General features: G+C 52.7%; 2 protein-coding genes across 2 annotated transcripts; one reads left to right on the forward strand and one right to left on the reverse strand.

Annotated features, from left to right (window-relative positions):
- Positions 1-5729: 5729 nt before the first annotated feature.
- On the forward strand, positions 5730-9040 carry GLMP (glycosylated lysosomal membrane protein). The gene is made up of 6 exons (XM_004619204.2): positions 5730-5886; positions 6302-6559; positions 6876-7073; positions 7216-7434; positions 8086-8342; positions 8429-9040. Exons 1-6 carry the CDS (start codon positions 5767-5769, stop codon positions 8592-8594), a joined length of 1218 nt encoding a protein of 405 aa, XP_004619261.1. The 5' UTR covers positions 5730-5766; the 3' UTR covers positions 8595-9040.
- Positions 9041-9364: 324 nt separating this feature from the next.
- Positions 9365-15367, reverse strand: TMEM79 (transmembrane protein 79). Its single transcript, XM_004619313.2, has 3 exons — positions 14440-15367; positions 13869-14082; positions 9365-10042 (listed from the first exon to the last, which is right to left on the reverse strand). The coding sequence occupies exons 1-3, from the start codon at positions 15200-15202 to the stop codon at positions 9841-9843; spliced, it is 1179 nt and encodes a 392-aa protein (XP_004619370.1). The 5' UTR covers positions 15203-15367; the 3' UTR covers positions 9365-9840.
- Positions 15368-16483: the final 1116 nt, after the last annotated feature.

Here is a 16483-nt window from a genome sequence, read left to right on the forward strand (position 1 = left end):
TTAACTCATCTCAGTACTCTGTAAAACTTGTAATGTTCTGGGGGCCGGAGCGATAGCACAGCGGGTAGGGCGTTTGCCTTGCACGCGGCCAACCTGGGTTCGATCCCCGGCATCCCATATGGTCCCCCAAGCACTGCCAGGAGTAATTCCTGAGTGCAAATCCAGGAGTAACCCCTGAGCATCGCTGGGTGTGACCCAGAAATCAAAAAAAAAAAACTTGTAATGTTCTCCCCCACTTTGGGGATGGGGGATTTATTTTTATTTTAAATTTTATTTTATTGAATCACAAGGAGATACACAGTTACAAAGATTTCATGACTGGGTTTTAGTCATACAGTTTTCCAACATCGTCAGGTCATCAGTGTATTTTTTCCAATGTCCCTAGTTTCCTTCTCATCCTCCACCCCAGCCTCTTACTCTGTGGCAGGCTCGCTCGCTCGCGCACATTCTCTCACTGTCTTTTTCTCTTTCTCTTTCTCCCCCCTCTCACATTCCCCCCCTCCACCTCCTTTAGGCATTATGGTTTACACTATAGGTACTGAAAGGTTATCTTGTTTGTCTTGTTTGTTCTGTACTTTCAGCATTCAGTTCTTGATCATTTCCATCTATCCTTGTTGTAGTGGTCCTTTCTCTATCCTGACTACTGTGTACTCCCACCACTTGTTGCAAGCTTCCAACCATGGACCAGTCCCCCTGGCCCTTTTTTCCCCCTGACTTTGGGTGTTAGTCTCGTATTGTGTTTTTTTTACATTTTTAAATTTTATTTTCATAAAGTTGTTTACAGTTGAGTACATTCAATATTTCAACACCAATCCCACCACCATTATTATTTTGTATTGCTTGTATGAGATGTCTGTAAGGGTCTGTCTCGGTGGTTCAATAAAAAAGTAAGAGAAAGGGGGTAGGGTATTTAAAGCCTAGATAAGTAGTCTTGTCACAGCAGGTAAATGGCAGATCTGAAATTCCTGTGTATCGAGTCTTGCCCTAGAAATCAGGCTTTTCCAGCCGCTCACTGAAATGAAGTGAGGAAGAGCGTGTGAGTGGGTCCCTGGAGTGTCTGATCCCGGCTCAGGCCTGCTGATCAGACACAGGCTGCTTAGCTCCGCCAGGCTTTTCCCTTCCTGTGAGGAACAAAGCCTGAAAATCCTGCTTGTGGCTGAACTCTGCCTCCTCATTTGCAGTGTTATTAATACCCTAGGAACGTTAAGATCTTAAAGATTATTCCAAGTCTAGTCCTAGTGAAATAGTGCAGAGGCTTAGAAAATCAGTCACATGCTCAGAAGTTCAAATCTCATGTCCCACGTGCGCTGAACATGATCCAATGCTTGGCTGTTTTTTTGAGCCTGCAGCTTAGCAACTCCCATCCCTGTGCTGTTTGGGGCCACACTGCAGCCTGGTGCTTGTGAACACAACTGAAAATAGATGTGCTGCACTAGTGCCAGGAGTGACCATGAGGTGGCCCTCAGCTAAGAGCGTGAGCCCCCACCATCAATTTAGACAATAGTGAAGAAGAGTGCAGTTTTTAAAATTGAATGACATCTGGATTCTCAAAAACATCTTGAAAGAAATACATTAGACCTAAGAAATGAGGGGCTGGAGCAATAGTACTTGCCTTGAATGCAGCGGACTCCGGTTCATGCCCAACATCACCTATGGTCCCCCGGTTCCCAAGCACCACCAAAAAAAGAAGCAAGAGGGCCCAGTGGCTCCCAGTGGTAGGGCCCCCTGCTTTGCATGTGTGAGGTCCTGAGTTCCACCTCTGCAACCACCACCAGCCCTGCCAGTGACCCAACAAACATTGCACAAGTGTATGTGAGACACCTGGAGCACAGCCAACTTGGAGGGAATGGGGGAGTAATCAGAAATTATGGAGAAATCTAGTCATCCCCATAGTCGTCTTCTACTCTGTCCCCCACTTACACAGGCACCTTCTGGTTTCAGATTTAACAGTGAAGCAGTTTTTCTTTAAGTACCTACTAGTGTTCAGATTTGTAGAAAATGCTGGCATATTAGATAGAGCTGCTGCTTTGAATGCCCCTTTGTGCTTACCCGAAGCTGGAATTTGACAAAGGCCACCCAAGTTACTTGATTGCCTTGTGGTGAATGTTAATCATTGAACTTAGGAATTCTGTTCACGCAGTACTTGGCCCCGTGCTGAGTTGCTGCTCCTTCCCACTGTCAAACTGAATGCTACCAAACCCCACTCCTCCCTGTAAAGCTTTCAGAGTGGTAGAGGGAAGTTGGGTTTTTAGTTTTTGACTACTCCAACTTTCCAGTTAGCCAAGAATATTTTGGGGTGGGCAGGGGATGGGGATGGGGTGTGGGGTGGGGCTCAAGGCTTATTCCTGGTTCTGCGCTCAGGCATTACTCTTTTTTTCTTTCTTTTTCTTTTTTTTTTTTTTTTTTGGTCTTTTGGGTCACACCCAGCAATGCACAGGGGTTACTCCTGGCTCTGCACTCAGGAATCACTCCTGGCAGTGCTCAGGGGGACCACATGGGATGCTGGGAGTTCAACCCCGGTTGTCTGCGTGCAAGGCAAACGCCCTACCCCCTGTGCTGTCGCTCCAGCCCCAGTTATTACTCTTGTCAGGGCTCTGGGTACCCTAGCCCCTGTGTGGTGCTAGAGAGCAAACCTGGATGGTTGTTTGCAAGGTAAGCACCTAACCTAACGGGCTATACCATCTCAAGCTAAAAGATATTTGGGGATACAGGGGCTACTCCTGCTTTGCGCTCAGAGTTACTCCTGGTGGTGCTCAGGACCTTATGCTGGGGATTGGACCTAGACTGGCTGCATGCAAGGCAGATGTCCTCTCCACTGTACTATTGCTCTGGCCCCTCTAATCCCTAGATTCCTAATTTTTCTGTTACCAGATAACAGTTGAAACCTCAAATGATAAGTACCTCTTTGATTTAAAAAACAATTGAGGGGCTGGAGCGATAGCACAGCGGGTAGAGCGTTTGCCTTGCACTCCGCCGACCCGGGTTCTAATCCCAGCATCCCATATGGTCCCCTGAGCACCACCAGGGGTAATTCCTGAGTGAAGAGCCAGGAGTAACCCCTGTGCATCGCCGGGTGTGACCCAAAAACCAAAAAAATAAATAAATAAATAAAAAACAATTGAATTTTGGGGGCTGGTGAGAGTGTGACGAATTGAGCATCTCTGGTACCACACAGTCTCCTGGGCATCATGGGATTTAAGCTTTTAAATCAGGGCTTGCTCTTCAAGCCCATGTTTTCCCTTGATGAGAACATGTTTCTTGCTTACTTGTCTGTTTCTTTGCTTATTTCCACTCTGGATAAGCCTATGTTCTCTCTCTGTCTTACTCTCTTAATTAAATCACTATGAGGTACACAGTTACAAGGCTGTTCAACAATTGGGTTTCAGTTAAACAATGTTCCAGCACTATCCCTCCACCAGTATACATTTCCCACCACCAATGTCCCCAGTTTCCCTCCCACCACCCACCATCACTACCCAGCCTATCTCTATGGTAGGCACTTTATTTTAGATTTTTAGATTTTTTTTTTCTTTTTGCATTTTGGGTCACTTCCAGTGATGCTAAGGGCGTTACCTGACTCTGCGCTCAGGAATTACTCCCAGCAGTGCTCAGGGGACGGGGACCATATGGGATCCTGGGGATTGAATCTGGGTAGATGTGTGCAAGGCAAGCACCTTCCCTGCTATACTATCACTCCCAACCGAGGCAGGCACTTTCCTTCTTTCTTGTGCCTATTTTTTTTTGTTTTTTGGGGGGTGTCATAACCGGCAATGCACAGGGGTTACTCCTGGTGGTGCTGGGGGACCATATGAGATGCTGGGAATCGAACCCTGGTCGGCTGTGTGCAAGGCAAACGCCCTACTGCTGTGCTATCTCTCCAGCCCCTTGCCTATGTTTTTTTGAAAACACGCTTCTCCCTCTGTCCCATCACATCTGTTTCAATAAAAACAACTGGGGCCAGAGAGATAATACAGTGGGTAGGTACTTTCTTCCACTAAGCCAACTCAGGTTTGGTCCCCAGCAACCCATAGGGATCCCCAAGCACCACCAGAAGTGATTTCAAGTGCAGAGCCAGAAGTAACCCCTGAGCATCGCTGGGTGTGGCCTAGAAAGCAATACACAAAATAAACTACCTTTCTTCACTTCAAAAACCAAAAGTATAGGGGCCAGAGTGATAGTACAGTGGGTAGGGTGTTAGCCTTGCACGCGGCTGACCTGGATGCAATCCCTGGTATCCCTTATGGTACCCTACCATCAGAAATATTTTTTTTTAGGAGTAATTTCTGAGTGAAATCAGTAGTTAACCCCCTGAGCATAGTCTGGTGTGGCTCCCTCCCCACCCCCCAAAAAATATCAAAATAAAAAAAACTCAATATCAGGACAAGAAAGGAAGAATACAAATGAAGGAAGAAGGCCATGTTCAGTTTGGTTTGTGTAACCAGAAGGAGCAGTGTGAAGGTGGGCGTGATGAGCCAATGATGTTGCTTTGGAGGCTACCATACTCCATCTCACGTTCTTCATATTGCTGGAGACGAGCTATTTCATCACTTTTTTTTTTTTCTTTTTGGGCCACACCCGGCAATGCACAAGTTACTCCTGGCTCTGCACTCAGGAATTACTCCTGGTGGTGCTCAGGGGATCATATAGGATGCTGGGAATCAAACCTGGTTGGCTGCATACAAGGCAAACACCATGCCCGCTGTACTATCACTCCAGCCCCCATTCATCACTTATTGTAAATAACAGTTCCCCTCAGACCTACCATAAATCCCTTGATGCATTGTCTTCCAGTTGCAGTAAAAAATGAGTTGCATCAATCAAAGGGGAGGGGCTTGGAGAGGTAGTCCCGCAAGCAAGGTCTTGCACTTGGCCAACCTGGGTTCCATCCCCAGGACTGCATTGGGTCCCCAGTGCACAGCCAGAAGTCAGTCCTGAGCCCTGTCAGGTGTGACACCCCCAGCACCCTCCCCCAAAAAAACCCTTTTGGTATCTTACGAGTTTGGTGCCATGTGCATCAAGTAAGAACAACAAAGAGTTCGTTTAGCCATGCATGTCTGAAAGAAAATTGCTCTCCAATTTTTTGAGAATTTTGACAACAAAACAGATTTTTGGGCGCAGGGAAATGGCTCAGAGGGCTGACGGCGTATTCTACGTACAAGAGTCCCAGGTTTGATCCCCATAAGCACCATCTACTGTAGACCCAAACCCCAAACGAACAAAACTTCTGTTCTGGAATCTGAGAGTTCACCAGACACTTTAGAGTGACAAAAAGACAACAAAACACAGAGGCGTTAGACTGGAGCAGGCAGGCCTTGTCCTTGCAAGCGGCCGACCCGAGTTCGGTTCGATCCTTGGCACCAACATATGGTCCTCTGAGCCCTCCAGAAACAAGTCCTGAGCGCAGAGCCAGGAGTAAGCCCTGAACACAGCCGGGTGTGGCCCCAAAACAACCACTCTGAGGGACATCCATGAAATTCCAGTTTCTCTACCTTCCCGAGTCGTTTTGGAGGTCGCATTTAGACCTTAACTCCAAGCCCATTGAGGGACTGGTTGGTAGGAGGGGTTAGGAGGAAAGCTGCACGCAAGCCTTAGCTTGTCTGTCCAGAAGGCAGAGCAAACTCCACCAAGCTTCCCCGCAAGCCCCTCGCTGGTGAGGGAACGGTCTCTTTAAGAACTGGTGTGCTAGCCCTGCCCCTTAAAGGTCTCAGCTGACGCGCCCGGTCATGTGACTCGCAAGTGCCCTAGGCACTCGGAGGCAGGGGCCGCATGCGCGGCTGGGAGGCGCTGGGCTGGGGTTGGGGGCGCAGTGCCCCCAGCCCCGGGCTCGTGCTCAGTCTGCTGCTGTCCGCGGTGCCCCTTGGGCTGCTGGGAGAGGAGACCCGCCAGGTGAGGCGTTGGTGTGCTCTAGGGTTTGCGTAAATGCTGCCTGGGTGCGGGTGCTGGGTGGGATCCGGGTGGCGAGGAGGCTGCGGAGATCATTCCCGGGCTCGGGGGCGGGCTCCTTCTGGGACCGGACGGTGGGAGGGCTTCCGGCTCCCGACCAGCCGTGGCTATTTTTTTTCTCCCAGCTCCGTGACCTGATCTTCCCACTGAGCTCTGGACAGGCCTGGGCCTGCCCACTCTTCCACCACCTCTTCTCTGCCCTTTACAGGATTCCCCATGTGCACGCTGGCATAGGGCTCTGAGCACTTGCCCTCTGCCCAGGATTTCCTAGCCCCCCCACCGCCCCAAGCAGCTCCTAAGCCCCATGTCATCTCCATATATATCCTGTTGCTCTGATCCTCGGCGCCTTCTGTTCCAGGTCTTTCTGGAGGTCGTCCCTGACTGGATGGACCCTCCGCAGAACTTACTCCATATCCGGGCAGTGGGCACCAATTCCACGCTGCATTATGTATGGAGCAGCCTGGGGCCACCATCTGTGCTGTTGGTAGCCACCAACACCCCCAACAGTTCACTCAGAGTCAACTGGAGCCTCCTTCTCTCTCCCGAGCCAGAAGGGGGCCTGATGGTGCTACCGAAGGACAGTATCCGCTTTTCTTCAGCAATGGTCTTTACCAGGGTAAGAAGGTGGGGGGAGCACCCAGGGGACGTGCATAAAAAGGTCACACTTGGGGGATGTTGGGGAAGTGGTGGTGGGATGGAGGCTGATGTGATCCCTGATTCAAAATAAATCTGGGGCCAGAAAGCAGGGTACAGCAAAAAAGGTGCTTGCTTTGCACACAGCTGACCTCAGTTTGATGCCCAGCACCTCATAGGCCCCAGACCCTCACTAGGAGTAAGCCATGAGCACTGCCTGATGTCACCCAAAACAAAACAAAATGAAAAAAATGAAAAGAAAGCTGCATACAGGCAAATCCAACTCCTTCCTCTACCAGCTCTTTGAGTTTGACGTCACCAACATCTCTGAGTCCACAAAGTCCCCTGCGAAGCCGTACCCGCCATACTCCTTGGCCAAGTTCTCCTGGAACAACATCAGTGACTCGCTGGATGTGACCACCCTGAGTGCCACATTTCAAGGCTTCCCCACAAATGATTCCACAGGAGCGTTTGCAAATGGCAGTCTGACCTTCAGGGTAAGGGTGTGGGGACCCCAGTGAAAGCTGATGTCTGTTGACAAGGGAGGTTGTGACAAATGGGGGTGGCCTGTAGCATGCACAGGCTGAAGCCTGCAACCTCCCACCTCCACACACAACTCATATGTCTCTGCGCTTTTAGGTGCAGGCCTTCTCCAGATCCGGCCGAGCCACCCAGCCTCCTCGATTGCTGCACACGGCAGACACCTGCCAGCTGGAGGTGGCCCTGGTCGGAGCCAAGCCCCGGGGAAACCACTCCCTGTTTGGGCTGGAGGTGGCCACTGTGAGCCAGAGCCCTGACTGCCCAGCCATGCACGAGCGACACTCCATTGATGATGAGTATACCCCTACTATCTTTCAGGTCAGCCTGCCAGGGGATAGCAGAGCAGAGGAGGGTATGCCACTCTGACCCCAGAAAATCACACTTTATTTTGGCCACACTTGATCCAGCTCCTTAGAGTGCTGAAGATTGTGGTCGTCTCCACCCTCAGTGGAAGGGACAGGTGGGCAAGAAAGAAGGCAGGAACAAATGAGGAGGGCCACCCAGCAGTTGGAATCTGAAATAGCTCAGGGCCCCCAGAAGCCAGTGAAATGCAGACTCGTGGCTGGGGAACAAGAGTCAGGAGAGTGGGGAAGGCACTTGCCTTGCATTGCGGTGGCTGACCCAGGTTCAAATTCTGGTACCCCGTAGGATCCCCTAAGCCCCACCAGGAGTGATCTCTGAACACAGAACCAGGAGTAACCCCTGAGCCTGTGACCCAACCCCCCTCCACCCCACCCCGGCCCCACACACACAGAGAAAAAAAGAAGGCAGATTTGTTGAGTGTCAGAGCTGGAAAAAGACCAGTTCCCCTTTCTGCAGGGGCGACATAGAGGCCCTGGTGGAAACAGCTTGTGAGTCCTAGAACCAGGAATACTAGGTGGAGGCAGAAAAGGGGAGGGGAGGGATGGTGGATAGAAGGATCAGGCACAGCTCAGTCTTCTCACCAGCTTTTATCATCTTTCTCCCCAGTTGGACCAGCTCCTCTGGGATTCCTTCCTGCCTGGTTTCGTTCAGTGGCGCCCTGTGGCTTTCTCCCAGAAACAGAGGGGCCGAGACTCAGCGCTGCCCTGCCAGACATCCCCTGTGTACTATCCCAAGGAGTACTTCCTTCCTCAGTCACCCATCGTCCGCGCCTTCTTTGGGTCCCAGAGCAATACATGTGCCTTCAACTTAACATTTGGGGCTGCCACAGGCCCCGGCTACTGGGATCAGTACTACCTTAGCTGGTGAGTCTGGCTATGCCCAGGTCGGGAGGCCGTTGGGAAGGAGAGTAGGGCCCGCTTACATCTCTTTCTCATCCCACCCATTCCAGGTCGATGATTCTGGGTATGGGCACCCCTCCAGTGGACACATTGTCCCCACTGGTCCTGGGCATCATGGCAGTGGCCCTGGGGGCTCCTACGCTTATGCTCCTGGCGGGAGGCCTGTTTCTCCTGCTGGGTCCCAAGCGGTACTCAGAATACCAGCCCATAAATTGAAGCCCGTCGGAGGTCTGAGAGAAGACAGTGTGGAAGGCACTTGGCTTGCATGTAGTCAACGAGAGTTAGATCCCAGCACCCTGTAGGATTCACCGAGCACCGCCAGGTGTGATCTCTGAGTACACTGCTGTGTGTGGCCCAAACATCAGAAAGAAATTTGAAGCTGTCTTCATGATGGACATTGCTGAATCTGCCTGGCCGCGCCTTGAATGTGCATATTTGGGGGGCAGCAGGTTCCCCACTCCTGTGTGGCTTCTGTGCAGAACTTCAGACCAGCCTCAGTATCAGTGTCCTGGGGAGTCCCCGTGGAGCCTCCTTCCTACCGGAGGGAGGACCTCTCTGTTGGCTCCCTGTTCCTCATTCCCCGCTTCCCTCGGACCGCTCCTGAAGGAGGGGCCTTGGCTGCTGGGCTGCCTGGAGGAAATGAAATACTTATTTTTTCCACAGACCTTGTCTCTTGGTGTCTGAATGGGCTGGGCTGCTCTGGGGCTGTGGGTGGGGGTGGAAGGTGCCTTTCGGCTTGTAGCTGCGCTTCCCTTCCAGGCCTGGTTCCCACCCTTGCCATGAGACCAGGCTTCTGCCAGACAAGAAGCTGGGAATTTTCTGCTGCTGACTGGACAAAGAAGGGACACTTGAGATGGAGCAAAGGAAAAGCAAGCCAGGAAGGCTGGTGGTCATTTATTGTGGCACACATACACATCCCGTATATCCACCCCAGGTTTCCCTCCCTGCCCTTTGCCCAGGCACACTCCAGAGGTGGCACATTCCAGGCGCCTAAATCCATTGGGAAGGAAGAGGATCCTGAGCTGGCCTAGGCAGTTGGAATGTCTTGTGGAGGAGAAAAGGCCCAAGGAGGGGCCAGTGCTGGGGGGATCCAGAGCCCAGGCTTTGGATCCTCCCCAAGGTGAAAGTACTGCTTGGTTTGATGTCCAGTTTCTTCTCTTTTGGCCTTGTCCATAGTTCCAATCTTCCCCAGGACCGCTGCTCAGACACCTGCCCAGGAACAACCACCAGAGCAGGGGCTGCCCGCTGCTGCTAAAAGCCAGAAACAGGCATCTCTGCCCACAATGCTGAGTGCTCAGGGCAGACTGGGAAGGAAGCTGCTACCAGGCTGCCCCAGAGGCCTGTGGGACTGACTCCTCCATCTCTGGCTGCACGAAAGTCTGTTCCAGCCCTGCCGGTGGTAGCAGCTGTGGGACTCATCCCCACCGAGATTCCCTGGGCTGGGTGCACAGGACAGGGTGGCTCAGCCCCAAGGGCGGGGCCTGTAGTCTCGGGCGTGGTCTGGGTAATCTAGGCGGCTCTCAGCCGTAAGCATGCGTTCAGGCTCCACCACGAACATGTAGTAGAGATTCCACACAAGCATGGACAGTAAGGGCAGGAATGTGAGGCCGTAGCCAAAGCCTCGGAAAGAGCGGCCCACTGCAAAGGTCAGCCAGTAAATCAGCCTGGGGAACAAGAAAAGGGTAAGGGGAAGTGTATTAGCTGGAGGCGACGGGTGCTAGAGGGGAGATCAGGCGCAGTGTACAGCAATGCCAGGGTACCACAGGTTTCTCCTGCTATCCAACATCCCTATAGTATTTGATCTGAATCGAGGATGGGGGTTGCATCATGTTTGTTCCTTATAAATTAATGACAATAGCTTTCCCACACCCCAAAATAACCTACCAAGGGCCTGAAGTGGCTTAGTGGTAAAGCACATGCCTTGCATGCCTGAGGCCTCAGGTTTGAGGCCCAGAACCATAAAAATAATTTGCCCAAGGCGGGGCAGTACAGCAGGTAGGGTGCTTTCCTTGCATGTGGCCAACCCAAGTTGAATTCCCAGCACCCCATCTCGTACCCTGAGCCCCACCAGGAGTGATTCCTGGGTACAAAGCCAGGAGTAAGCTTTCTGCACTGCCAGGTACTTACTGCCCCAAAGGAAAAAAACACTATCTTACTCAAGTTCAAAAAAAAAAAAAAAAAGGAATTGAGGTCTGATAGTACAGCCAGTGAGGTACTTGCCTAGTGTGTAGCTGAGCCTGCTTCAAAACCTGGCACCACATAGGGTACCTGAAGCACTGTCAGGAGTGATCTCTGAGCACAGAACCAAGAGGAAGCCTTGAGCAAGGCAGGTGTAGCCCCAAACCCAAACAAAAATATACCAATGGGTATAATAAAATAAATTCTCCCTTTGGTGATTCTCAACTACCCTATTTGCTTCCCTCATCTCCCCAGCTCGACCACGGGAAACCAGTATGAGATGGACCTCCGGGCCTCATATAAAGAACGTGCAGTCTCCCACTGAGTCCCCCCTCCCCCAATGCGATTTTTTTTTCTTTTTGGGTCACACCAGCATTGCTCAATGGTTATTCCTGGTAGGGCTCAGGACGGACAGACCATATGCGGTGCCAGGGATCAAACCCGGGTCAGGGGGCTGGAGCGACAGCACAGCAGGTAGGTCGTTTGCCTTGCACGTAGACAAACTGGGTTCGATTCCCAGCATTCCATATGGTCCCCCGAGCACCTCCAGGAGTAATTCCTGAGTGCATGAGCCAGGAGTAACCCCTGTGCATCGCCAGGTGTGACCCAAGAAACCTTGGGCACAAGTGCCTTCTCCATTGTACCATCTCTCTGACCAAGCTTCAGGGTTCATTTGTTTGTTTGTTTTGTTTTTTGCCACACTCTGAAATGCTCAGGGCTTACTACTGGCTTTGCACTCAGGAATTACTCCTGGCTGTGCTCCGAGGCACAATGTGGGTAATCATGTGGGTAATCGAACTCAAATCTGTGTACAAGGCAAATGCCCTACTATGCTGTACTATCACTCAGGCCCCAACTTCTTTTATAGTGTTCTGTTGCAGCACCAGTATGTTACAGTGTGTTTCGTTGTAAAGAAAGAAATTAAAGGGCTTGGGGTTGGAGTGATAGCACAGAGGGTAGGGCGTTTGCCTTGCACGCGGTTGGCCCGGGTTCAATTCTCAGCATCCCATATGGTCCCCCAGCACCACCAGGAGTAATTCTGAGTGGAGAGCCAGGAGTAACCCCTGTGCATCGTTCGGTGTAACTCAAAAAGCAAAAAAAAAAACTAAATAAAAATAAAGGGCTTAGGTAAAAGTGATCAACGGTCACCAATCTGGGAAACAGTCAAACTGACTTAAATCCATGTCCACACAGCACCTGCCTTCCCTTTTAGAGAGAGAAGGAAGAGAGCAAACAGATCAAGAGACCTAAAATTAGGGGGCTGGAGTGATAGTACAGCATGGAGGGCACCTGCCTTGCACGTGGACCCTGTTCCATCTCTGTATCCCATATGGTCCTCCAGGCATTGCCAGGAGTAATTCCTGACAGTGAGGGGCACACATCAGCTACACAGCACAGACAAGGCCTCACGGCCATGCTCCCCAGGCACCTGACTGCGGCCAGCACTACACGGTCAGCTCAGTCCTAAATGCAGACCATTCTATAGACAAGCAGACTGTAACATAAAGCTTTGAGCTTGCCTGTGGGTGCCATAAAAGGACCCTGGATAAGAGTGGGAAGGCACTTGGATTCTGGGTCTGCATCCTAGACTTATTCCCCAGTCTGTGATTACTTCTCTGTAAAATGGGTGACATGGTGCTGGGGACAGAGCTGGCTCAAAGGGCAACCGTTTTGCAGGCAGGAGCTCTAAGTTCAGTCTCCTGCACTGAGTGCTCCTAAGGGCATCTGGGAGTGACCCCCCCCACTGTCAGTGTGCAACCCCCCCCACACACACAGAAAAAAAGGAGGTAACATGGCCCAGAGAGTCTTCCTTTAGTGCACTGATGATTCTTACTGCTTAAACCAACTTCTTTTAAGTTAAAATAATTATGAGGGTGGGAGAGATAGTACAGTGAGTAGGATGCTTGCCTTGTGTGCAGTCAGCCTGGGTTTGTTCTCTGGCACCTCACACGATCTCCCAAGCTCTGCCAGGAGTGATCCCTGAGCGCAGTCAGGAGCAAGCCCTGAGCACCACCAGGTGTAGCCCCAAAAACAAAGCAAATTAAGATGAACGAATGAATGATTTGGTTTCGGGGCCATACCTGGCAGTACTAGGGGCTACTCTCAGCCAGCTCTGTACTCAGGGGTTGCTCCCAGCAGTGTCCAGGGAACCATGCGGTGCTTGGAGATCGATCCCAGTCCTCTGGCATGCAAAGCATGCACCCCAGCCTGTTAGCCATCTCTGCAGCCTTAAACTAACGTTACCTGAGAGCAGCATTTCTCTAAAGAGGTAGGAGGTTGAGTGACATAAGCGGAAACATGTTCATCTCAGAACATATTTACAGAAAAAATGGTGTGACTGCATGAGACACAAGTCTGGAAGCACAGATTACCATTAGGTTTCAATCAGAAATGGAAGGTAAAGTTTGATTAGAATGTTTTAGCAGTTAAAACTACCGAGAATTCTATACTAAAAGGAACACAAGAGAAGACCTTAAGACAAAAGTGGGGGCCGGAGCGGTAGTACAATGGAGAGGGCATTTGCTTTGCACGTGGTCAACCTGGGTTCGATTCCCTGGCAATCCATATGGTCTCCCAAGCATATTTACCACCAGGAGTAGTTCCTGAGTGCAGAGTCATGAGTAACCCTGAACATCTCCAGGAGTGACCAAAAAAGCCAAAAAAAAAAAAAAAAAAGACAAAAGTGATACGACCCAATTTGGTTTCAGAATGCCTGAGTGTCTTCTGGGATAAGGTGCTCACCCAGGACTTCAGTGATAAAATTATATATCAAACAAGAGCTTGTGTGGCCTAAGTCCATATCACCGGCAAAGCAATACCTTGAAAAATTCTTTCCTGTCTGACAAATAGGAAATTTCCTACCCAGGGACAGTAGGAAGCAGAACCACATAGCAGAATAAACCCTGAGGAAGTGGGATATTGTGGTGGCACGACTGAGAATGTCCTCAAACCGCTGCCTTTGTTCTAGGCATTTCCAAAGCCGAGAGCCCGGGCAGCAGATTCTAGCACAGTGAGGAGAGGAACTTGCCTAATGCAGATCTGATGGTTTGTGGTTTTTCTTTTGGGCCCCACCCGGCTGCGATCAGGGATTACTCCTGACAGGGCTGGGGATGAAACTGGGGTTGGCCACATGCAAGACAAGCGCCTTCTTCCCTGCGCTGTCTGCAGCTGCTGAGCTGAGCTGGACTCATGCTGCAGGGTGGCCAGGTGGGCAGACAGACACCAGATCCTGACTCTCCAGACATTCAGACGCCTGGGTCCTGAGTCCCCCTGGCCACGGCCCCACCCTATGTCCACCCAGCCCCAACTCACCGGGAGACTGCGAAAAGACCTGTGAGCAGAGGCAGCAGCTTGAGGGCGTCCTGGGGCAGGTATGTGGAGAGCACAGCCAGGTTGAAAAAGTAGAGGATGAAGAGCTGGACCGACTGGGCCACGTACCTCCGGTGGATCTCCACCTCCCGCCGTGGCTCTCCAAAGGGCCTGAGAGCCGAAAAGCACAGCAGGCTCAGCCCGTAGACCAGGAGCCCTGGGTGAAGCCGGAGAACATGAGGGTCAGAGCAGAGTCGAGGAAGGAACTTGCCTGTGCGCCCTGGAGCCCCACCAGCAGTGAGCCCTGAGCGCAGGGCCAGGCGACCCAAGCCTCTCTCCTCCCAAAACAGAAATCCGAGGAGCAGGATGCTGGGGACCGGGCTTGTGGCCTGGGCTTAGGAAGGCGGGCAAAGATGGTGTTTGGAGGAGCAGGGTCGGAGGGTGGCTCCTCCACAGCCCCTCGCCGTGCCGGGTCCAGGGCAGCAGAAGGTGAGGGGCTCCTCTCCCCAGGCCCTGTGGCCGCGCGCTCCAGCCCAGGGACCCCCGGCCGCTCGCTCGCAGGGCCCCGGCTTACCCAGTACGATGGGGAAGGTGGCGAAGACCCCGCAGCGCAGCGTGTAGATGAGGCGCGAGCTCATGGTGGGCAGGCGGGGCGCGTCGAAGGGCAGGAAGGCGTAGGCGCCGTAGAGCAGCGAGGGGAAGAGCACCAGCGCGGCGCCCATGGACGCCACGGCCCGCAGCGCCTCGCGGCCACCGCACACGCCGCAGCCCCCGCAGGCGCGGGCCGGCGGCCTCACGGCCGCCTCGGCCCACTTGCACCCGGGGGGCTCGGGGTGCAGGTTCCGGGGAGGCGGGCAGGTCCGGCGGCGCTCGCCCGTGCCCGCCTCGCCGCGCGCGCTGGGCTCGTCCGGGGGCCGCCGCTCGATGCAGCGCAAGTCGATGGGCACAAAGGCCCGGGCCGCTTTCTCGGGCAGCAGGTTGACATCGTCTTCGGGCAATTCTTCCAGCTTGGTGGGTGACTCCAAGCCCAGGGGCTCAGGCTCGATGTCCCGCCAGCCGGGGGGGTCTGGAAAGGGAGCGCTGGGCTGGGGGATGGACCCCCAGGGCAAGGTGGCAGCTTCACTTACGGTGCTGTCGAGCCCGTCTTCAGTCCCCACGCCGGCGGTGGGGGACCCGGTAGAAAACCCCACGCTGGGGGACTCAGTTCCTGGGGGCGACTCGGCCCCACATTCTCTTTCCAGCTGTTGGCCATTGGGGACCAAGGCCTGAGGGGCGCTCTTCTCTGGGACCTCGTGCCCCTTCACTTCCAGCAGGGCCAAGTTTTCGGGTTCTGTCATCCTGATGTCTCTGGTCTGGGGTGCACCCTGAGGTCATGTCACCCTGGAGAGGGGACAGAGGAAGGCCCTGTCAGGAGACGGGTTGTTACACGTGGCCGACCCAGGTTTGATTCCTGGCACCGGGTACAGTCCCCCAAGACTTGCTAGGAGTGATCCCTGAGAGCAGAGCCAGGAGAAAGCCCTTAGTACCCCCAGTGGCCCATAGACAAAAGAAAAGAAAAGAAGAGAAAAGAAAAGAAAAGAAAAGAAAAGAAAAGAAAAGAAAAGAAAAGAAAAGAAAAGAAAAGAAAAGAAAAGAAAAGAAAAGAAAAGAAAAGAGAAGAGAAGAAAAGGCGGGTTGGTGGAAGCGGGGACTCCTCAGCGCAGTCTGCCTCCTGGGCTCAGCCTGGCAGGACATCAGGGGGAACAGAGTCCACGGAGGTGTTGACACAGAGCAGGCGGGAGGGCCTACTCCAGTGGAGGCAGCCTTTCAACACCCCATGCCCGAGGGGGGAGGCCGGGTCAGGGGGCCCTGGCAGCCTGACCTCAACCCCACCCACACCTACCCACCTCCACTTAAACCCCTGGGGTCAGGGCCACCTTTGTGCAGGAATGGGAGGGGAAAGAAGGATCTAAAGCTGTGCCAAAAGTTTCCTTTCCCACTCAGAATCTTGCGGACAGAGAGCTTGCCCCTACCCCTGTGTCCCCACCACCCCTCATCTTCCCTGCAGATCCCCTTTGAAACTAAACTTCCCTGCAGTGGATCACAGTCATTTGTCAGCAAATTTGTCCCAAGAGCTGGCAGTCACAGGGCACCCTTTTTTTTTTTTTGGTTTTGATTTTTTTTTTTTTTTTTTGTTCCTGGTCTGGGTCCTTGGTCAGTTTCCAGGTTCCTCCAAGCCCACCTCCCACAGCCTGGGCTGGCCCATGCTGACTTCCCGGTCAGATCATGGCTGTTTCCCCGTCTCCTCATCTACCTGTCCCTCCTCCCTCCTGTCCCTGTTCAGCTCCCTACTTCTGAATGGGACTGACTCCCCTCCCTCCGTCACCTCAAGGGGTCTCCTACCCCCTGCTGTTTGGACCCATGACTCCCTCTTACTTTCCATCTGGAGAGAGATGAAGGGTCCCCAGCGTCTGGGACGGACGGATCTGCCTAGCTCTCCGCTGGCTCTGCAAGTATTTCTAACTCTCTTTACCTGGGTCTCCAAACCTGTCTGACCAGAGCAGGTGGGGCCCAGATTAAAGGGGCAGGCCCCGCCCCACCCTGCTGAATCTGCCGACAGAAAAGGCATTAGAGGAGGA

Source organism: Sorex araneus, chromosome 5 (genome assembly GCF_027595985.1).
Source record: "Sorex araneus isolate mSorAra2 chromosome 5, mSorAra2.pri, whole genome shotgun sequence".
Lineage (NCBI taxonomy): Eukaryota > Metazoa > Chordata > Mammalia > Eulipotyphla > Soricidae > Sorex > Sorex araneus.